General features: G+C 43.4%; 1 protein-coding gene across 2 annotated transcripts in view; it reads left to right on the forward strand.

The window, feature by feature from the left end:
- The window catches only part of DYNC2I1 (dynein 2 intermediate chain 1), a 519500-nt gene extending 505379 nt beyond the window's left edge, over positions 1–14121 (forward strand). For both annotated transcript variants that reach the window (XM_078663277.1, XM_078663278.1), the window contains one exon: positions 12596–14121. In XM_078663277.1, the coding sequence (XP_078519403.1) occupies positions 12596–12767 (172 nt within the window). In that variant the 3' untranslated portion in view covers positions 12768–14121. The remainder of the gene's footprint in view (positions 1–12595) is intronic.
- Positions 14122–23544: the final 9423 nt, after the last annotated feature.

The raw sequence follows: 23544 nt of genomic DNA on the forward strand, positions 1-23544 counted from the left end.
GGTAAATTTAGGGTTTGTGATCATTTAATCCACGCTGCAACCCTATTTCCGTATGGACTGCGGGAACGTTATTGTCTTATCTGCTCTTCCAAAATCCCTGACACAGTGACAATTGATCCAAAAATGCAGCAGTTCATTTAATCTATGGATTTCTTAAATTTCAATACATCTCCTCTTTTCTAATTTATTCTGGTTCTCAGTGCAGCAAAGAATAATTTACAAATCCATGAACAATGTTCACACAGCAGTCTCCAAACATTTCTCGACTTTATGGCTGCCAAATTTGATTGGTATTCGGCCCCTGTTGTTTGCGGTTTAAATGACTCATTTCACCTAACATTTCCTAGAACATGAACAGTGAAGTTTGGCGACTGTGCTTTTCCTATTGCTGCAGCCAAAGTTTGATGTACTCGATCTCTTGCAATCACTTCCACTCCCTATCTTATATCGCCTTTTAGCCTCCCTTACCGGCTATTAAAGGCCTGCTCCAGCGCTGGCGAGGTCCTTTAACAAGGTAGAGGGACTTTAATCCTGGTATAGCCAAGCTACAGAGGGCTATAAGGCTATTAGAAAATGTTGCCACTAGAAGGCAAAATGCTCTAACAAATAAACAAAGGCCTCATGGAGCCCGAGGGGATAGAAATCCCCTCTGGCTCCATGAGGCCTTTGTCACAGCAACAGCTGTGAACAACAGCATTGGAATGTTGTAGCCCCGGGTTTCTACCGGTCATTAGAAGCCCGAAGCACTCCATTGTTCTTAATGTAGCTCCCAACATCCAAAGTTCTAATACAGTTTAGAAAGCAATTATTTTGTTTATTTCCACTGTAATCCAGTTAAGCATCTTTATGGTTATTTAGCAACAAGAATCCTTGGTATAGGTGCCCTATATAAGTAACCATAACATAACATCACTCTTACAGATAATCTTATGAACTGCTTGGCAGGTGGGTCACTCCCATTGAGGCTACCAGTGTCATTATTTACCTACGAACCAAAGTCAGAAACATATGCAGTTCCAACATCTGTACCGCTTAAAGACTCATATTAAAACCAAGTATTTAATTTCTATATATATTTGCCACGTAATTTTACAACTATTAGGTCGCATTTAGATATGGGCTCCAATAATAAATTCTTTATTTAAGCGCATTTCAAAAGGTACAAATAGGAAACACAAAAATAGTTAATAGAAGACCTGTGTTACGTGGAGATGTAACAGATCTGGAGTTGAGATTCTTAGAGAAAAAGGTTCTTGAGGTATTGAAAAGTTTATTAGGCCATAGTGATGCACATGCATGGCTCATAACAGCAGTGGTGGCTGCTGTAAAATGAAAGGGTGGGGGGCGGGGAGTGGACGGACGAGAGAGGCGAGGGATGGGGAAAATAAATGTTTTTTAACTTACCTTTCCTTTCTCTGCCGCTGCCTCCGACGACCGCCTCTGTGCTTTCCCAGCAGTCTTTGGGAAAGCAGGCTCTCTACCCAATCCAGACGCTGTTGTCATACCACAAGAGCAGCGCCAGGATTAGTTTGATTGGCGTGGTCTGCCTCTCAGACAGTCCCTGGGAGCCTGCTGCCTTTCTCCAACTCTGTTGTGAACACAGCTGGGTTGGAGGGAAAAAAACACGCGTGTCTGATACTTGGGGATGGAAGGAGCACCAGGAAAATATTCAAGAGATGAAATTAAGTCTGTAAATCGTCTTTATTCAAAAACATGTGTTAAAACTGGCACTCAGCTAACACCTTTTGTTCCTTATTTTATTTATTTATTTATTTGCTGGTTTGTATAGCGCTATGAATAGACTCCCGAAGGCGTATCTCCGCGCTTATGACAGCCAATCTGAAGAGCTGTAGCAGTAGCAAAGAAATTTAGAATATGATTATACAGGACAAAATGGAGAGAAAGGGAAAATGGCTAAATTCGGCTAAACAGAAACGTTTTCAAATTCTTTCTAAAGCAAAGATGGTTAGAACATTGTCTCAATGGCAGAGGGAGCATGTTCCAGTAGGTGGGACCCACTACTGACAAGGCCCTCCCGCCAAGCCTGGTCTTACAGATTTTAGGTACATTTAATAGCAGCTGTTCACTGGATCTAAGGGTACGAATAGGAATGTACGGAACAAATTTTGTTGACAAGTATTCAGGTCCTAAATCATGAAGACTTTTATGAATGGTGCAACAAGTCTTGAATTCTACTCGTAAACGTATAGGCAGTCAGTGAAGTTTACGTAGTAGAGGTTTAGATGGAGATCTAGGGGGAGCGTTAAGCACCAGCCTGGCCGCAGTGTTCTGTATTACCTGCAGACGATCTAAAACCTCTTCATTAGCTCCTGCTAAGAGACCATTGCAATAATCTAGTCGGCTGATCACCAAACCCTGAACTAGAGTTTTTCTGTGAGAGTCAGGAAGAAAAGGAAATATCCTGCGGAGGAGACCAATCATGTGGAAGCAAGATCCCACTGTGACCTTAACATGCTGTTTCATGGTCAGCTCCGGTTCCAGACATATCCCCAGATTCTTAATTATTAATTTTGGTTCAGGGAGTGGACCTAAGTCTAGAGGCCACCAATCGGGAGACCATTGGATCCTAGCTTTACCAAAGAGCATCACCTCTGTCTTCCCAACATTACATTGGAGATAATTACAGGACATCCATTGCGCCACTGCCTTCATCCCATCAGAGAAAGATTGTATAATCTCAGGGGTAAGATGTTTAAAAGGAAAAAGTAGCTGCGTATCATCCGCGTAGGACACTGGACAGAAGCCAAAGGCTCTGGTTATTTCCGCCAAGGGGGCCATATAGGTATTAAATAGGGTCGGGCTTAGACACGATCCTTGCGGGACCCCCTTGGTAATCTCAACCTCTTCAGATCTAAAATTACCCATGGTGACACGTTGGGTACGGTTAGAGAGAAAGCTCTTGATCCAGTCCAGTGCCCTACCCCCGATTCCACTCACAGACAGTCGTTCGATCAGGATATTATGAGAAATGGTATCGAACGCTTATAGAGAAGGAACATCATCAGGGCTTAATAAATAAAGTTGGATGTTCACAATAAGTCCTAAAATATTGCAGAACTGTTCCCCGGGTATTCTAGTCAATCAATCAATCAAAAATAAAGTTTATTTAGACCATTTGATCTATAAACCACAGCTCATACATTATCCTTTAAAAGTCTACACATCACAAAATCATATTCTTAACAATAAAAAGTAATATTATCCTTAAAACCTCATTTATAGCAATTTAAAACAGATAATTTCATTTTAAAATTACAAAGCACTTAGCTACTCTTAAGCCTCTAACAAGACAGGGAACTTGTATACGCCCTGCTTATATTTCCCAATGGCTATCGCAATATCTAAATTTTCCATATCAACAAGAAGCTCGCGTGCTTGTAAACTAACCCTTACATCCTATTTTAAGAATGTCGGGTGAAGGAACAATTTATGTAAATTTAAAAATATATGACAGTCCAATAAAATGTGCAAAATATTACATTTCATCCCTATCTTACACAAGCATTTGCCATCTGGTCACAATAAAATAGCTTTTATTGCACTATTTATAATGACCGGGTTAATACCAATTCTTAGCTTAAGTACTTCCATTCTTAACTAGCGGTTCGGTAATATGTCAAGGTAAGGAAAGCTTATGTCTTTCTCCCAGCTAGTGCTCATAAATTTTACAGACTTTTTTTTACTCAAGTACTCTCGGTCTATTGCTCTGGACATTTCTTTACCCTGCCTTTTAAGTACACTCTTTATTACATTAATTTGTAGTGTCTTCGGGTCAATTTTCACATTCAGGCGGTCACAAATCACCTGAAGTTTACTTCTTGTGGCTTTAGCCCACTTTAACTCACTTGCTTGAATTTCTTTCATACACCACTGAGATACCTTTGTGACCTCCCCAAGACCCAACCAATTCCAGAATCTGATGAGGCTTAATTGCACCTGAACATTCCATGCGGTTAGGCCTAATTCCAGTCTGATTGCCTGGATCATTGCCGAGCTGGGGAGTGACAATAAAGATTTTAAACATTTCCCCTCATCTTTATCCCTGGAGATTTTACCATCAATACAAAGAATTTCCGAACCACATTGGAGTTGCGGGGGAATCATAGCTTTAAAGGCCGTCAATAGAGGTTTATGGGACATATCACCATAACTATGGTTGAATCTTTTCAGCCCACATATCGCTAGATGTGCTTTTAATTTCTGTGCCTCCAAATGCATGCCCCACTTCAGGGAACTTGTGAACCATATTCCGAGGTATTTGTATTCACTTACAGTATCTAGTTTAGTTTGGCCAAAGTACCAACTAAACTTTGTATTCTACTTCCCAAAGCACAACATTTTAGTTTTGTCCATGTTTACTGTAAGTCGTTTTGCCATGCAATATTCGCTGAATATATTCAGCTTCCTTTGGAGACCCACCTCGGTTTGGTCCAAAATTACCAAATCATCGGCATACAGCAAACAGGACAAATGCCTTCCATTTAGTTTTGGGCTTGCACCTCTGGCAGAGCCCAAGAGAAGGGGCAGGTCAGCTAAGAATATGGCAAAGAGGAGCGGGGTCAAAACACAAGCTTGCCGCAGTCCATTATTTATCGCTATCTCAGGTGTTAGGCCGCCAGAGGTATCTTTGATTACCTGTGCCCAGTTTTGACAGTTCAGTTCCTAGATTACCAACAAAAAATCAGCAGGAACCTCATAATTTCTCATAGTCTCCCACAAACACTCCCTATCCACCAAATCAAAGGCTGCGCTAAAGTCCACAAAGCAGCAATATAACTTGCCCTGCAGCTTCATGGACTTCCGCGCCACAGCCCACAAGGCGAAGCAGTAATCGATAGTAGAATTTCCTTCCTTAAAGCCTCCCTGCTCTATTGGGACAATCGACCGCCGCTCCACCCACTCCTTTAATTTACCAAAGATTATTTTTGAAAAAACCTTTTCTCCAATGTCCAAAAGGTTGATTAATCTATAGTTCCTTGGATCCTTCCTTTCCCCCTTTTCATGTAAGGGTCTAATTATGGGCCCTCTCCAAGATTTGGTAATAAAGCCTGAGTCCAAAATGGCGACAAACATATGAGATAAAAATCCTGCCCACCAATCTATTTGAAATTTAATTAAGATGGCTGGGAGATTATCGGGACCTACTGCGCGAGATAGATTCAGCTTCTTAATTGTTTCTTTTACTTTCTCTACGGTAAAGGCTGGTTTTAGCGCTTCTACACACACTGTCCATGTTGGTTTATCCTTCTATATTTCCGTGGGCCTTCTAGCTTTATATAAATTACTTGGGTAGTTTACCCATGCTGCCTCTTCCACAACACAGCTCATATTTTCCGGGGACCTTCCTGCGGCCTCCTGTATCAATCTCCAGAACCCTTTTATATTTTTATTTTCTATTGTCTCTAATAGGTTTGCCCATCATTTTTCTTTAAAAATCCTTTTCTGCTTCCTTACAAAGGATTTATATTCTTTCTTCAAATTGTGCAGGAGCTCTAAGTTCCCATGATCATAACAATTCATCTGAAGTCGCTCTATTTTCCGAATGACCCTTTTTTTACTCTGGCATTCAGGGTCAAACCACCTGGGCATTCCTTTGTTAAGGTGTGTTTTTGCCTTAGCCTGTTTCTTATCTTTTAGATACACACTAAGACATTGCATCGCCTGTGTTATTGTATCCACATACCATGCTCCCTGATGACCTTCCATACTATACTTCATTACATTTTGTTTAAAGGTTGCCAATTTCTCAACATATTCTTCCGTCAATTTTGTAGTCCGGCGCATTGGGTATTCCACATTTTGGGGGATCACCCTTTCACATGTACTTGTTGACCCCCCTTAATACTCACAATACAAAGCATTATGATCACTGTCCCTGCGCTTAATTACCCGGAACTTTTTTTTACCATTGCTTAGTTCCAGGCCTGAATAAAAATATAATCTATTGGACATTATTGATTGCCTATTCTAAAAGTCCGTGCAGCTGGTCAGTCTGGGTCCTTCCTGCCATTTAAACATATTAAACCCTTAGAAACCAAAAACTTCCCTAATGCTTCATCTTGATTGGAGATTAAACTCCTGGGAAATTCTGCTGGCCCTATATTATAAGAGCTCAAAATGTCCTCAAACCAGTGATCTATCTTTTCGAAGTTTAATTTATGGTTGAAGTCACCCATTATCACCATTGTATCCTTCTCGTACATTTCTAATTAATCAGTTATATCCTTCTTGAAGAGCCCTAATTCTGTATCATATTCTTTTTGGGAACCCCATTGAATATATACATTTATGATAATCAAATGGTCGTCCTTCCCTTCTTGTGTGCCTCGACGGAGTACCTTACAGACCAACAACCATTTACATAATGAGCTAATTAACTTAGCCTCTTTCACAAACCTAGTAGAGGCGAGGGTATTAATCCCCCCCTAGCTGATTTGTGAATTTGAACAAACCCTTCAACTACTGGGGTGTTGCCGCATAGCCATGTCTCCTGCAAACAAATGATATCAACGTACTTTGCAACGTGATTTAAACTATCCTCCTTTATTTTTCCTCCCAACCCATTAATATTCCATGAAATTAATCTCAGGCTATGTGGCAACTCGGTGTCCTAATCGATCTCACTAAGACACCCTGACTCATTCAGTCCCCATGAGCAAGTACTTAGGATACTGTTGTCCGGGCCCCAGTTGCCCCAGTCTTTATTAAGCTTCAAATTCTCTACCGCTATGGTAATATTATCCTTCTCCCCCCCGCCCCACTGCTACCCACTTCACCTGCCTTTCCCCCAACCCTGCATGAAATCTCAGAAAGCTTCCCTCTCACTGCTTCCCTTCTTCAACTTTTACTTCCGAAATTATCCTTATATCCTCTTTTAGTATCTCCTTCTCTGCTTTCTGAATAGCTGCCTTCACAAGCCCTGAGTTAGACTAGGACTTTTGTGTATTCTGCCCCTTTGTTGTCCTTACTAAACCCTACCTGTCTCAAATCCCTTGTACCAATTTCCTTTAAACTAGGGCATTTTGCAAACGAAAATAAGAGTTGGGAACTATTTAGTGGGGCTAACTCCCTTTGTTTTTTCCTCCCAGTCTCTTGATCATTGGGTTTAAAGTAAATCCACATTTTATTTTTATTGCTCTTGTCTAAAGTATTTGAATCCCAATCTCCTCTTCCCTGCCGTTCGTTCTTTCTAGGTATCAGTATACAAGGGAACCCGTAAAATTGGCCAAGGACCACGGGTGGAACTAATTATTTTTGTTTAACAAAGGTCCTAGGTTTTTGAGTAATACTTAGAGAAATAATTTGCACAGGCTCGAGATAAAGGCTGTGTTTTTCTTCTTCAATGTCCAGCCGGACCGAGAAGCATTTATTTTGAAAGCAATTTTTCGTATATGCAGAATAAGGCGAGACAAGTCGCACATTGGTAACTGGGCACAAGCCTGTACCTAGTCAGAAGAAAACAATACAAGGGAAAAAGAAAAGGAGTTTACAGGCAAACAAGGAGAGCAGGGTGGCTTATAATACAATGCAAACAAATTTTTAAATAAGCACAAACCCACAGTAACTGCCGTAAAAAATGAATCATAAAACAAGCAGTACTGCAAAACAGTCGACGAACGTTTCGATCCCTATCTCCTAAAGTATAGTGGGATCATCTTCAGGACTATAATTGACTTTGCCTGATTGGTCGAGTGAGCCACAAACGAGGCAAGGTTGGCCGGGAGTGGCTGGAGACACTTCAAATGAGCAATAGGCTTCCGATATAGCTGATGCCGTGTCCGCTTCGTAGTTGAGCGGCGTCAGAGAATGTGCGGATATAAACCCAGTTGGGTCGGTTCAATTCAGACCCTTGAAGCCTAGCATCTAGCGTGGGCTCGACGGGGAACTTCAAATGGAAGTTTAACCGTAATATGCGGTTTGTAATCTCCGCATGGCGCTCAATAGCGTGGGCCTTATCCGTGCGAGCCGTGATGTGCTCGTAGTGGGGCCGCAATGGGTTCCCGTATGGAGGCTCGATGGCCTGGTGCTCAGCGTGCATGCAGACGCTGAGCACCAGGCCATCGAGCCTCCAGACGGGAACCCATTGCGGCCCCACTACGAGCACATCACGGCTCGCACGGATAAGGCCCACGCTATTGAGCGCCATGCGGAGATTACAAACCGCATATTACGGTTAAACTTCCATTTGAAGTTCCCCGTCGAGCCCACGCTAGATGCTAGGCTTCAAGGGTCTGAATTGAACCGACCCAACTGGGTTTATATCCGCACATTCTCTGACGCCGCTCAACTACGAAGCGGACACGGCATCAGCTATATCGGAAGCCTATTGCTCATTTGAAGTGTCTCCAGCCACTCCCGGCCAACCTTGCCTCGTTTGTGGCTCACTCGACCAATCAGGCAAAGTCAATTATAGTCCTGAAGATGATCCCACTATACTTTAGGAGATAGGGATCGAAACGTTCGTCGACTGTTTTGCAGTACTGCTTGTTTTATGATTCATTTTTTACGGCAGTTACTGTGGGTTTGTGCTTATTTAAAAATGTGTTTGCATTGTATTATAAGCCACCCTGCTCTCCTTGTTTGCCTGTAAACTCCTTTTCTTTTTCCCTTGTATTGTTTTCTTCTGACTAGGTACAGGCTTGTGCCCAGTTACCAATGTGCGACTTGTCTCGCCTTATTCTGCATATACGAAAAATTGCTTTCAAAATAAATGCTTCTCGGTCCGGCTGGACATTGAAGAAGAAAAACACAGCCTTTATCTCGAGCCTGTGCAAATTATTTCTCTAAGTATTACTCAAAAACCTAGGACCTTTGTTAAACAAAAATAGTTCGTTCTTTCTAGTCGGTGTGTTAACTCTGCTTCCTCCAACTGCTAAACTTCTTGGGGATTCTTTCCCTCCTAACTTATTACTGTTGATTTTGGGACACTCCACCTCCCTACCGGATTTACGGGTATATTTCCGTGGTGCCCTCTTCCCTTCGACTTCATCTTCCCCTCCTACAGAGCCAGCTTTCATCACTATTTGCCTTCTTTCCCTATTATTATTTTGCAGCATTCTATTTGCATATGTTTGTACTCTAGACTGCAATTCCTTACCATTCTCTTTTCCCTTCTCTTTCTTTGGGGCCTTCTTTCTTCCATATATGCGAGTTGATCTTTTATGAGAGTACCTAAGCTTCTGGTGTTTTAGCCAAGAGTATTCTCCCCGCCTCCTTACCAACATTGGCCATCTAGAGATGTATACGTCATGTGGGGCACAACCCTCCACCGTAGCCCATGTGTTCCCTTCAGTATGGCCTACTATTAAGGGGTCATGTACTGATCTAACAATTGTAGGCATCTGTCCCCTTATCCCCTTTAGTTCTTCTATCATTCTCTTAAATTGTATTTTGTGATTATTTAACAGGGTATTATTTAACACAGAGACTTCTAACAACCCTTGCAGCATTTTTTGTAGCATCAGCATAACATCCAGCATAGAGGCAGAAGGTGAAGTTGTAATGTCTAGGCCCAGCATACCATTCCATAATATTTTATTTAGGGAGTCTAAACGTTTGGGGCTTTGGTTTCCTACATGATCCGGGCTTCTGTCAAATATAGTTCTTGCAGCAGAGTTTGACAAATCAATGCAGGCCCCCCACATCTTTGGACCCATCCCCTACCGATCCTTCTTCCTCAGCCCACAACCCGGAAAAAATCCGTGGCGAAGATGAAAATCTTGGTTCCAAGGCGGGGACCATGCGGCTTAAATCACTCTGTGTGAGGGAGGTATCAACAATCTCTGCGACCTCCTCTACACTTAGTAGCTCCTTATTACTCTCTTGGCCTTGTCCTTTTCCCGGTGTGGGTGTCCTCTTAAAATGCTTCCCCACAAAGTCCTTTATTGATTTGTACACTAAGCCGCCTTCTTTTCCACAACCTTGTAGATTATTACTGGTGGTGGTTTTCTTTGTGATTTTCTTCATCTCCCTTTTATCCTTTATCACAGGAGAATTCACTGCCACCCCTTCGGGCCCTTCTTCGACTGACACCACTTCTAACTCATCAACTTGTTTCCATGGGTCTATACATATTTTCCTTGGCTTTACCTTTCTTGCCGCCATTCCCAAATCCTCCTTATGTTTTGTTGCGTTTATTTTGTAGGTTTACCAAGCCAACCCGAGTAGCCTTTCACTATTGACTTGCAAATTCTCCAACTCAATTGGAACCTTTCCTCACGCACTTCTTTTTACAATTCCTGTGCCTATTTATATTAAGCACAGGTCTAAAATTGTATTAAACAGTTTATGGTGTAAAAAGTTTTAAAACCACTTACCTCCCTGTGTGCTGACTGGCTGACTGGCTAAACGTGGTTTCTTCTTAATTCTGGCTTTATCACGGGCTAATTATTCCTGAATGCTGATAAAGTCTTGGCTTACTCCTGCCCAAGCCTCACTGGGCCCCCTGGAACGGGTGTCTCCCCAGGGGTTTGGGCTTCCACTTGCGGATTTCCTTATACTGCCACCGCAGCCGCAGCTGGTCTCCAAGGCCCACGGCGCGTCCGCCTGGGCTGCAAACATAAACCAGAGGAGACCAGAGGACACAGGGCACAGGGCTGGGGGCGAGGCTCCCGACTGCATACAACGCTACACTCAGACTCAGCAATGCGGGCCGATGCACACAGGGTCCCCAGGGTAGACTTATCACCCCTCAGCGCTTTTCCTCAGTTAATCCACGGGGGGTTTATTAGTGATTACAAGCGGGCCGCGTCTACACTGCTTTCCGCTCCGCACCGTGTCCGCTCTCTCACTCACTTGTGCTCGCGCTCCACGTCGAGCGTCGTAATGTTGCACGTTGCACGTCAGACAGCCACAGCCACACAGAGAGACCGTGTATTATCTGCAGTGTACTCTAGTATTCTAGTCACATGTAGGGACAAATGAGTCCGATCCCAATTCAGATTCTTAATACGTATTGTAGAAATCTCACAGTAAATCCGGGTGTCAAGTTGGAAAGGTTATCCTAGTGTAGGATTCCCAAATGAGGGGAACACAAATCCGATCCCAGCTCACATTTAGTCTATGACGAAAATCACAATCATGGCAGGGTAGCTGACAGCAAAACAGTCTGTCAGAGAAAAATAAAATTATGTTGTTTATTATCATTTTATTTTTCTGTGACTGACTGGTGAATGGGGCAACGCTCCTCCGCCATTATGGAGGAGCCGCCTCTGCATAGACTGGGCACAGGAAATATTAACAGTAAATGACAGAGAGCATGTTTGCTTACAATTCTCTAAGACAACAATTGAGATCTATCTTCGAGGGGCCACGCTCGGCCTGGCACACCAGCCTCGGCAAAGCGTTCAACATACTGAAGATAGACGAAGAGAGTATACCGCTGCTGGAAAGTCCACTGAACGCTTGGAAAAAAGCTATAAATAGGCAAGTTGTGAAATCTCTTTTGATCTTAACTTCAAATCTCTCCGCTCAAGCTCTCACTTAGACCTGCTTAACAACTCCTACATGGTAGGTAAAGCACAACCCTACCTAAGCAATGCCCTCACACCATAAGCCCGAAGCAAAATTCTTTTCATGAGACTAAGCACACTAGGAATTGCTGAATTTAACCCTGCATGGACCCGCAGGGGGGAAACCACAAATTGTAGACTATGCTCCTACATGAGGGAATCTTGGTTGCATCTCCTATGCTGCTGCACCAACCTCAACAACAAACGCTGGTGACTGCTGCGCCCGATTTGTATCATGGAATAAAGCCTTGTAGTGAAGCATCAGCCTTGTGCTTTTCTACAACAATCACGACAACCCTAGCCAGACTGGGGAAATTCACGCATCAGATCAGGAGCGAGGCTGCCAGTGAATACAATCAAACCTCTGAAACGAGCACTGCAAATCCAGGAGAAGAAAGCAGCCTGGCCCCCAACAAGCAATGAGGTTCTTGCCCCTCGTCACCTGTCCCACTAAGATTGCGCTACTTTATGGACTTTAACTGAAGTGCCAAGGTGAACGGTTTATAGACTATTTAAGTAGACTATTTTTATGGATCATTGGGGGCTCCACAAACTTGCGCAAGGACACACGATAATGACTACAAACCCAGGTGATGGCTGATCGAGCGGGCGCCAGGGGGCAGTACCTTTACCGAACATAATCTGAAGTTTCTACTATTTTTTGTCTTTTTATCTTTCTATTTGCGATTGCTTTTACTGTAATGGTTTTTATTAATTGTACAGTCAATAAATAAAATTAAAAATGTTTGCTTACACTTGAGGTGTAACAGTTCAATCACTTATATATTTTTTCTGTTGAAAACGTTACTGCTAAATAAGCCAGGCCATGCGAATGCATCCACATTCCATGTTGAAATGTTTAAGGGCTAATAAAAGAGACTACAGTTACTAGGATCTAACTTTATATTCAGAAAGATGCAATAAGGGTCCTTGCTTCCTCTGTTAGCCATATGCTTTTTAACGTGAATATACTCTATATATGAGTGTAAGCGGGCTTTACAAATTGCCATCAATAAATACAATTGTACTTCTCTCCATTAAAGATGAACATCTTCTTTTTTCAGAGTGATTACTATGGCTGTCCTCGGCGAACCTGAAAAAAATAATGGCCTTTCAGGACTAGCATTGGCCAAAGACTCTGGAGCACTGGACATTCAGTACATAAAGAGAAAATGGGCAGTATCATCTCCTGAGGAGCCAAATCAACTGCATCTGCTTTTGCAAGAAGCCTTGTAAATACTACAATGTTTTCTTTACAAAAACACGTTTTATATCACGTTTGTTAAATATATATATTTATAAATATGTTTGTTTATATTTATATAAAAAATGTAAAATAAAAGATGTATCATTGATGGGTTTTTTCTGAGAAGATTATCGTATTTTTTACCTATTGCTGTAGAAAATAATGCCACAATTTAGTGTACATAATTCTATTTAAATGAAACAAAAATTGTAATCATTAGTAATATGTATATGTTGAATGATGGATCTGAAATTCTTTTCTTCATGAGGTTATTTAGTCTTGCATTTCCCTTACACAATTTTAGAGAATGTATGTGTGTGACCATTTCAACAGTATTGTTCGAAAGGGACCTGGTTTTGTTGTTATTACATTTCATATCGTGCAGCAGACCATGTATGTGGTATTACCATGCTTGAGGAGCATCTTCTGATTTACATTTCGTGCATTAACATACGAATAGTTAGACAGTGTTGGAGTTCCTGTATTGGTTTCTCTCTCACAGAGCACACGTTTCTCCAAGATTAGAGAAGAAAGGGACGGACAGAGTGAGTTTAGGGCCCAAGGCTTAAGCTAAAATGGCTCCAGTTCATCGTATAACACACTTCCGAAAGTAAGCCAATAAGAGTGGAATAGTGACGAATTTCTCACTTAGTTTCTGCAAAGCATTTGCCTCAGTCCCAATAATTTAGCTTCTTCAAACAGCCATTTTGCTAAAATATCAAGCCGTATGGCTCATTTTCCAAAAGCACAGTCTCCAGACAATGTGTTTTGGAAACAGAAGCACTAGGGTGCTATTTTGTGCTACCCCTAGTTTGTTTGCCATAATTCTTTGTTGCCCTTTTCGCATCGGTTTCAGCTGCACTGACTTAAAATTTCAGTTGACCAGTTGCAGATGTTTTCTGCACGATCTGTTTTGCGTCGCATTTTGGAACTGATGATATGATGTACATTTTATTGGTTTAGCTGATAGACTATTTTAAACCAGTAGAGTAGAAATGTTTCTGTCTAAAAACCCATATGTCAACTTTAGCTCTAGAACTAATCATTTGCGACCAATCACCTGAAATCACCAGCAGAGGACTATTCCTGAATAATATCTTCCAGTACAGCGTCAGTGGTAAGCATTTGTTATAACACTACCATATGTATATCTGAATCAGAAAAAAATTGTTATGCTCCCGAGGCTGTGCGAATCTGCAGAGTCGGTTTTAATGCATAATTCAATGTTTCTCATTTATCTGTAATGTTTGTTTGTTTTGTTGGCATTAGAAATATATATTTTCTTACACTGTTCTAAATTTATACTTGTTTGTAAATAAATAAATATTTTTCTTTGATACTTTATTCTTGTAGCATCCCTGTTTTTTGTTCTGCTGTGGGTCTGCTTTATATTGAAATAGCACATTCAGCTGCTCAGTGGAAAGTCACTCAGATCTTCAACTATCATCAAGAGGCAGGTTTTAGAGATGTTTTTGTTTTTCCAGAATAATTTATTGATTAAGGTTCCACTTGGCCTGACTGACCACACACTCACACTGCGAAATGACATCATCCTCACCTTGTAATTAGCTCTGTGTGGGGATGAAGCAAGTTGTCTGATCTGTGCCAGCCCCAAGACCCAGGGTGTAACAAGCAACTGACATGATGATAAGGAGAGCAGGTCTGCATGAGCCATGTGCCAGCTACTCAGAACTTTGCAAAAATCTGCGCCATGACCCAGACGGTGTAGTCAAGCATTGCTGTCTGTGTGTGGCTCCGCAAGCTCGTTTCTGCTAACACTCCCTGACAGTGGAGAGGAGGCTGGAGTACGAACGAGCCTTGTGGCAAGCCCATGCCTGACAGTCCTTTGTTCAGTCCTGTGGATACTTAAGACCCTGAAGTTTAGTGATTCTCACCTGCTTTGTATACTAACTAGTTGAGAAGGGCTGCCTAACCTTAGCCTGCTGAGACCCTGCTAACACACCCCAGAGGTCCTTGCATGGCATGGCATGCCTGGCCTTTGTTTTTGATCATCCGCCTGCAAATCTGGTGGAGAGGGGAGACTGTGGTGCTTTGCTAATGCTGAGAGTTGTTATACCTCCTTGAAACTCTTTATGTAGGACAATCAGCTCTGGCACCTTACCATGTCTTTGGGAAAGACCTTAGAACCATAGTTCGAAGCATTGTCTTTTCTTCTGTAGATGGGTTGCACTGTGTTACGTCACAAGTCACAGTACATCTTCAGCTATGCTGCCTGGGCTTGTCCTGCAACTGAATAGGGGCCCCCTCGACTCTATGTACTTGACGGTCTTCACTTACAGGTGGAAAGGTGAGGGTAGAAACACAAACGAGGGCTAGATTCAGCAGTTCCATTTTTCTTTTTCTTCTTCTTTACAAGTGCTCATTTACCCTATGAATCTTCAATGACAGCTACTTTTTGCACACGTGGTTTCATGCATGCCAAAAAACGACTGGGGTGCACCAGTCACAGCTGAGATCCTCATGGGAATGGTCCTGGGGGGACTCACCCCTACTAAAGTTGTAAATTGAACAGAGAACGCCAATACAGAAATCAAATCTATTCATTTTGCCATTTCAGCGTTTCAATCACGGCTAAAGTTGACGGAACGCCATCTAACTGCAGCAGAAGACCAATTGGAACAGTAGGATGCCACAGTTCGGCCAGGAACTATGGGGCTCCTCGAAAGGCTGTAGAAATTTGGGGGACAGAAGTAGGCGTGGCAGGATTTCAGGCGGCCCGGAAAATACAGAGGGGACAGATTTCATGGCCTTCCTTCCCACGTTGTTGGGTGAATCTTTCTCACCACCTTTGAAATTTTAGCGAGCCTGCAGAGTGTGTACTAAGTGTTCGCTTAAGCCAAGCCAAGTACTAAAACAACCATTCGGCCAACTTCTCATGCATCAGCAAGCATGTCAAATCATAATGGCTGGCAAGTGGAAATACTGATCTTTTCTTTGTGAGAACCACAATATCTTCATTTTAGTGGACTTGTCTCATGAGACTAAAATTGAAAAGGAAGTCATTCCTGACCATCCGCCCTCAGATTTGCAACAGGTCATTAGATGTGGCTTTCTAGAAGCTGCTACCATTTTAATTACAGTGACCAGCAGAAGTAAGGAGATGTATAAGACCAGGGACCTGGAGTTATTCTTGAATCTCTTGAGGCCCCATGGGTACATCACAAACTGCAGATGCCGATGCCGACCTATGCGAGGCTGGCCTGTTAGATCGTCAAATAACTAAGAGATGATGCTTAAGCCTATACACTGGTACTGAAAACAGACAAGCTGGAATCGGTCATGAAAAGGGGGCGTGCCAAGGAATATCACGCTGAAGAAATGGCAATGAGACACAAGTCCTTGTCCCACCACAAAATCTTTAGCGTTCTTCAGATAAGGGAGGTGAGCATGTTGGTTTGATGTGAGTTTGATATTTCACCTGCACTGGATTGGGTTATGTAGGTCTTCACCACCAATCCTCTCCCAGTGTGATTAAAGGAGATGCTCAAAGGGCATTGCTACTTCCTCTGCCCAGTTTGATCACCCTACAATCCATGTACTATGATATGGGATCTTGCTGTATAGTGAGGAATGGCGCAAACACATCCTCAGGTGTGAAGGCTGTATGGCGCCTTTGAACTTGTTGAAAACCCAGTGGTTGAACTTGCTACTGTTTATTGAATGCTTGCCTTTTCCCTCCTGCTCCATAATCGTTATTTGCTTCATGTATGCGTATTATTTCTTTAGTGTCCCCTTCTTCCTCTTCCACCTCTTTCTAATCTTTATATTGCCTCTACTCCATGTTATCCCTATGCTTCACTTGGTGGAAGACACAGAGGCAGTGTCTAAGTGTATAACTTTACTATTTAAAAAGACAGGTGGATTCGCTCTTGTGTACCTACTTGTTCAAATTGACACTTGTTTGTAGAGTGCTCTCCCTTTTCTGGTACAAACCACATTGTTGCCGGCCCCTTCCACTGGGTATTAGGCCTCCCTTCCCATAGCTCTCACCTTTGCTTTTTCCCCTTCACGACATACAATTCAACCTAACAGGCATACTGCCTGTCTGAATCTCCACTATTTGCTCTTTTCTCAGAGAGACATTTTTGGGTCTCGGCTAGACAGCACATGCACAGTCTCAAAGAGATATGGTGTGTTCAATCTGTGGGCTTCAAACCCGCCCATAGGCTTAACATTTGCTTGCTCCATTGTCACTCTCATATCCTTTGTCCCCGTTTGTCTATGGCATGCAAATGTCATGCCTCCTCTTGGGTTTAGCCCCCCCCCTCCCAGAGCATGGTCTAAGTACTTGTGTCCATCCACGCCTCACGTTTTAGGAGCTACTTTTTTCTTTGAGTTTCAGCACTCCACATAAGTGCTTTGTGTTTTCACTCGCTCCATCCTCCCTCTCCTGTTAACTCTTTCCCCCTCCCAACCGCCCAATCCCAATCCCAATCCCAACCCCAGTCATATCGCCATCCCCTGGCCTAGCCTTCACACCCTGTACCTGCTGGAATTGTGACCGACTCTCTCTGCGGCAGACTGGCATTTGTGCCCTGGCTCTGGAATCAGCCCATCCATCCAGAGCAAAGTATCCAGGTCCTGGCCAGGGGGTATCCGGGGTGAAACCTGCCCCGTGCCGTTCACTTGTAGAGTACATTGTCAACCCCGTTTGTGTATTATGTAGCACCGGTTTAAAGCCACTAATGGATCACACGCAGTCTCAGCATCTATGACTTACTGCCAGATAGATTTTCCTGTCACCAATACAAGTGATCAGCGCTTATCAGCACATGAATTACCACAGGAGCAGATGAACACTCTAGGCATCAGTCTCAAGGAGACAAAGTAAGGCCATGCTCAGCCCCAGGCACTGCCTGTATGCACTTATTCAAGATGCCACATCTAACCTACACTGTGATTTGGGTAGCTATCATTAACAACCTATTAAAAACTGCACAAGTGTCTATCACATTATCAAAGAAGTTATTTCATAAACTAACAAACTGTTATTCAAGTGCTTTGAATCACAAATGTGACTCTCCAAGCTCAGTGGCACTGATGTTATGGACTGTGAAAGGATGAAAAGCTGCATCCTGTTCAGGTTGCACACAGACTTGACAACTGGTGGATTAACAACACACTAAGTTCTCATGTTTTCACAGATTAGCTACACCGAGAGCAAGGAACGAGTCCTAAAAAAAAGAAGGGGGATAATCACCAACTTAGGCAGGATGCAAGTGACATCACAGTTTGTGACATTGCACTTGGCATCACAACCCATGACTTTACAGGAAGTGACATTAGATCTTAAGACCTCACACATATGTTTAGCAGGTCTATCATGAGTACATTTGAGCGTATTACAAATATACATGCAAGTGCTTCTGATTTAGTAAGAAGACGCTTTTGCAAGTTACACATAAAAAAAAAAAAAAAAAATTCTTTTTTCAGGGTAAATCTTCCTTTACTCAAGGATGGAACAAACGTGACTCCACCGCCAGCCTCCTCCACCAGGCATAATATTCATATGCTGCACATTTCCATGTAGATGTGATTGCCTTAGCTGTCTGCGCTAGCTACAGAGGCGTGACCGCTCTCATATGCGAAGTATGCTTTCTCAACCCTACCCACAACTTAATGTGTCTGTGATGGTAATCTGCATTCATTTTAGGAGATTGGGGCTCACTTTTCACCAACAGATAACGACCCAAAACAAGATAGAAAGTCAGAAATGGAAGAAGGTGAAAGAGAGGAAAACAATCATGAAGGCAAAAAAAGGGATGAAAAAAGAACCTGCAAGAATTAGTAAGTGTTCAGTGTAGGAAACTGGCTCTCTATATAGTGGACCAATATGAGGTACACTGTGTAGCGAGTCCAGGCAACCCTTATTGTTTACACAGGTAAAAACAAAAACACTCAATGCTCTCTTTTGTGGCAGGGTGTGCGAGTAGTTTAGGCTTATCCGACAGTAGTGCTAAGCATTTGTTGTATGCACAAAGGCAATGAATACAACAGACCCTCGAAGAATACGTATGAGACTAATTTAGAAAAATTACTCCTATTTTTATATACATTTTGATATCTAGAACTTCATAAGCAATTGAGTACTTTTTAAAATATCGACTTTCACAGATAAGTATAATGCTCACTTAAATGTGTTTTTACGTGTAATGCTTTCGTATGGGAGAAAAAGACATATGGTATAACAGTTACTTGCAGTAGGTTTCCGGGGGTCTCCTTCAGGATTTAAGGTGGTAGAGAGTAAGGTCCAAAGTCCTACCAGCAGTTAGAGTTTACCTGCTCGGGGGCATCTGGGTGCAGAGGTGCTGGTCAGGTTGATAGCCTTACGCAGTACACCAAAAGAGAGGGAGAGCACCTCCAAACAGGCTGCAGAGGGGGATTAGGGGACAAGACAAGGAGCTCCCAACCGGGGGTTCGTGGAAGAAATGACATGGGAATTCGATAACAGAGGGCTCGTGAAGGTAGGATAAAGCGCAGAGATGAATGGATTAGCCAAAGTAGGAACAGACAAAAAATCGCAAATTTCAGCTTAGGTTGCTCCAAATGCTTGTTATGCATGTAGAGATCACTGCAGTTCCATGTCGTCGAATTCCTCCTTCTTCCCAGACGACTTTACCTCACATTGGTCGCTCCTCCTTATGCCTCTTCTTTTTTTTTTTTTAGGCGAAGAAGACCGGCCTGAAGAGCCGCAGATACCACATGAATCCACTCTGGGAACTTTGCCCTTCATGACCCAGCGGCTCCATGAGTAATTGCAGCTCAAACGGTCCCTTCCTCGACGCTGTACCTGACAGGGGAAAGCACTTTCTCACTGTAGATAGTGAAGTAGTGAGCTGAGCAGGAAAGTGAGGGCAACCGATGTCAAACGAACTGGCAGACAGCAGGTCAGGTAGGCAGCATGAGCTGTTAACAGGAAATGGCACACATCAGTTGTGGGTGACCGATGGCAGGTCAGTGGTGGGGCTCAGGAGTGACAGGTTTCACAGGCATTCCAGCATTCTATTACCTCACCACACATACCAACATTCCACAGTACATAGACACTGGCTGAGCAGCAGGGCAGAGAAGCAGGAAGGGTGCATTACACTAAAGACCAGCATACTACACTGACCTGCTGTCAGAAGTTTACTTAAGTCACTCAGGGTGGCACAAACCATACTGACAGCCCTGGGGACCACTTTAGCACCAATGCACTGAGTACCACTGTTACCATATACTAGGGACGTAAAAGGGGGGTAAAGTCCTTGTCAATTAGGATTGCTAATTTACACATAACATTTTTGGGAGAGAGCACAGGCACTGGGTCTAGGTATCAGAGGAGTCTAAACGATCAACATTTGGAACAAAAAGTGAGGGAGTGAGGGAGCAAAAAGGGCGCTTTCCTACACCAAGTAATGCAATTGGTGTAACGTCTGGGGTAAACATGTCTGGTGAGGCAGAGGGCTCATATCAGGCATGCAATACCTACCCATGGGAGAAGAGGCAAACTCCAGGGGGATGTACTCTTGTTTTCAGGAGGTGAAGAAAAGTTTCATTCGACAGAGGGGGATTGATTGCTCCTGTGTCTTCCAAGTACCGGGCTGCCAACCAGTAGGAGAGCATATGCAGCTAGGCCACCAAGTAACAATGTTCAAAGTTTCCTGCCCCTCTGGGGGAACTGAAGTTTTGCCTAGCCCACCCGTCTGCACGATTTGTGCCCGCATAGTTCCTAAAAAGGACATGGAGGTCCGGAAATAGTGAACTTGGAAGTGAGAGCAGAAGGTTCACAAAGTAATGCAAGAGGCGGGGGAGGATCATCATCTTAGAAAGCACTACTCGGCCTGCGACCGACAATGGGAGTGACATGCAGAACGGAACCTGTGACTCAATGGAGGTGATCACTGCTTCTATATTACCTTTGAGAAGGTCAGGGGTCACGTGATAGACCAGAATCTCCATTCTTGTACAGAAGAGGGCTCCCATCTGACTAGACCGCCCCACAGGCCCACATCCCTTGGCCCAGTCCTAAGCTCTTGAGGGAACAGGAAAGATTTGTCCCAGCTGACTGCCAACTCCGACACCTAACTAAATTGTGCAAGTAACAAGGCCACTGCAGCAAGGCCAGAATCAACATCCCATAGATTGAGGAAGACATCAACTGCATAAAGGGAACTTGCATCGAAGTCGTCTGATAAGGGGATACACCGCTCCACTACCTCCACCTTTGCTCTGTATGCAAAAGGCTGCATATCCATAGCAAACAGCAGAGGCGAGAGAGGGCAACCCTGCTGGGTGCCACATCGAATCGCAATAGGCCCAGAGACGGACCCTCCCAAAATGGTACTATGTGGGGGATGTGTATAAAAGCTGGACCAGCTTGGTAATGGATGCCATATCTTTGTTGCTGCTAGCCGTCAGTGGGGACTACAACTCCCACATTGCCACTGTCACTTGAGTACTAGGGAGGAGCATTGGAGCACTTAATGCTCTGTAACATCTCCTGCAGCATGGAATGCGTTATCTGTGTTGCTGCTTGCCATCAGTTGGGACTGCAACTCCCACATTGCCCCTATCACTTGGAGTCTGGGTAGGAGCATCAAATCGCACAGTACGCATCAACTTCTCCCGCAGCACGGGATCCCGTATCTGTTTCGTTGCAAGTCATAAGTGGGGACTGCTACTCTTACACTGCCCCGTCACTTGGAGATTTGGGAGGAGCATCAGCGCTCTTAAAGCGAATCAACATCTCCTGCAGAGCGAGACGCACCAGAGCTGCACCCAGGACAAGAACAAATCTGTCATAACCCGTATGAGTCAGGCAGAGGCAGGTGTAGCGAATCAGCCACTTTAGTGGTCTGATGCTCTGTGATGACCCTCGATCACCACCATTGTGTACTGACTTTAGTGTGCTATGTCACTTTCGCCTTAATGTAGGATGGTCTTGCATTAGAATAATCTTGCCAAAGAATAGAAGGTATGGGATGTCGAGGTGCAGTGTTGTTGGTGATGGTGCACACATGTGCTCCATAATGGATACTGAGGGATTAAGTGCATAGTGTTATTTGTTAAATCTTTATTTCGACAAGAAAATTGTCATAAAAGAGCACAACAATAAAACAGTTAAAATGGTACAATGAAATGTTTAAAAGCAAGTAGTAAAAGACCAATCCATAGCAGTTGCTATTTCCAATACATAACAGTTGTTATGTTATGTTATGTTATAACAAATTTCTTGAGCGCACTGTCACCGGAGGTTTCCTGGCGCTGATTGGACTGAAAAAGAGGGGAAAAATCAGGAAGGGAAGGGAGTTAATGAGGGAAGAGTATGGTTTTTAAGGATTTCCTGAAGGAGAAGAGGGAACAGGATGACTTAAGTGCAAGAGGAAGGGAGTTCCATAACTTAGGGGCTAGGCAGGAGAAACTGCGGCCGCCCGATCTGGAGAGTTTAAAACGAGGAACGGCAAGAAGCCGGAGATGAGTGGACCTCAAGGTACGAGGGGGACAATAAGGGATGATGAGAGACTTGAGAAACGCGGGGGCAGGACCAGTGAGAGCTTTAAACACCAAGCAGTGAACTTTAAAAGTGTCCCTCCTACCCTGCTAGGTTATAGTGAATTTGAGTTAGGTGAATTATGACTTTAGCATATTGCCTTTGACGTGGTCTAATATCATTCTGCTTTCCAAGTAGTGAGGCCTATGCTTGAGCAACTCCATATTCTAAACTGCAGCCACCTTCTGAGCCTCTGTAGGTGAGAGGTTAATATTTTAGATTACATGTGTTGTCCACCAGTAGTGAACCAGACAGGACCGATTCTTATCTGGTGGAATGTGCTCTCTTCGTGCCGAGTCAGAGCAAAACGCTTGGCCAGCTGCTTGTTGTGCTCTTGGTGCGAGGTGGTACAGGATTCCAATGAGAACTGTAGGCGGAGTTAGCTAGAAACTTCGATGGAGAGCTGCATTCTATATTAAAGAAAGGGGGTCCGAGAGGGTGAGATGCTGAGATGCTGGTCTGGTGGTTTGGCGGTCTGATAATACATCACGGTGCAGTCGTGTTTGTGCAACAGAGAGTCCTGACCCAACCAGAGAGGGAAAGAGAGACGGACTCTTCTTCAGATGACGAGACGCCTAAGATTATGGTGAGGTGTTCCAGGTGTACTTATTGTATCTAACTATGTCTTTTATTTTCAGGCTCTATGTATATGTATGTGTTGATGATTGCTACTAATGTTTACTGTGATGTTTAGTTATTTCTTTTTTTTGTCATCCTATTATCATGTAATAAAGAAACCCTAGAGCATATCATTTGTTTGTATTCCTTGTGAGGGAAGGTCGGGACCCTTTTTTACCAAGTACTTACAGAGGGATGGGCGATTCCCCTCTAATGGGTAATTGTTGATACAGGAGGGAAATCGACTCCCATGGGGATGTCTAAATTCTAATTCTATCCTATACATTGCTAGGAGGAGCATGCGTTGTGTTCCCTCTCGGATGGGGAGGTGTTGTGACTTGTTATTTGCGAGCTCCTCGGCAATGGTCTTATATGTTGTCAGTGTTTATTCCTTTCTTGGGTAAGTATTGTGAAATGTGGTGTCTTTCTGGAACCTGAGAAAAGATGTGGTAAGTAATGACCTGGTGACTGACAGAAGCACCAAAACATACAGAGAAGTAGGTCATTACAGCAGGGCAGGGCCACCCCCTAACTTTTACTATCTTATTGCTGGGAGATCTTCCAAGAATGGCAAGAAGTATTGTTATACTCATGAT

Source organism: Lissotriton helveticus, chromosome 10 (assembly GCF_964261635.1).
Source record: "Lissotriton helveticus chromosome 10, aLisHel1.1, whole genome shotgun sequence".
NCBI classification, from domain to species: Eukaryota; Metazoa; Chordata; class Amphibia; order Caudata; family Salamandridae; genus Lissotriton; species Lissotriton helveticus.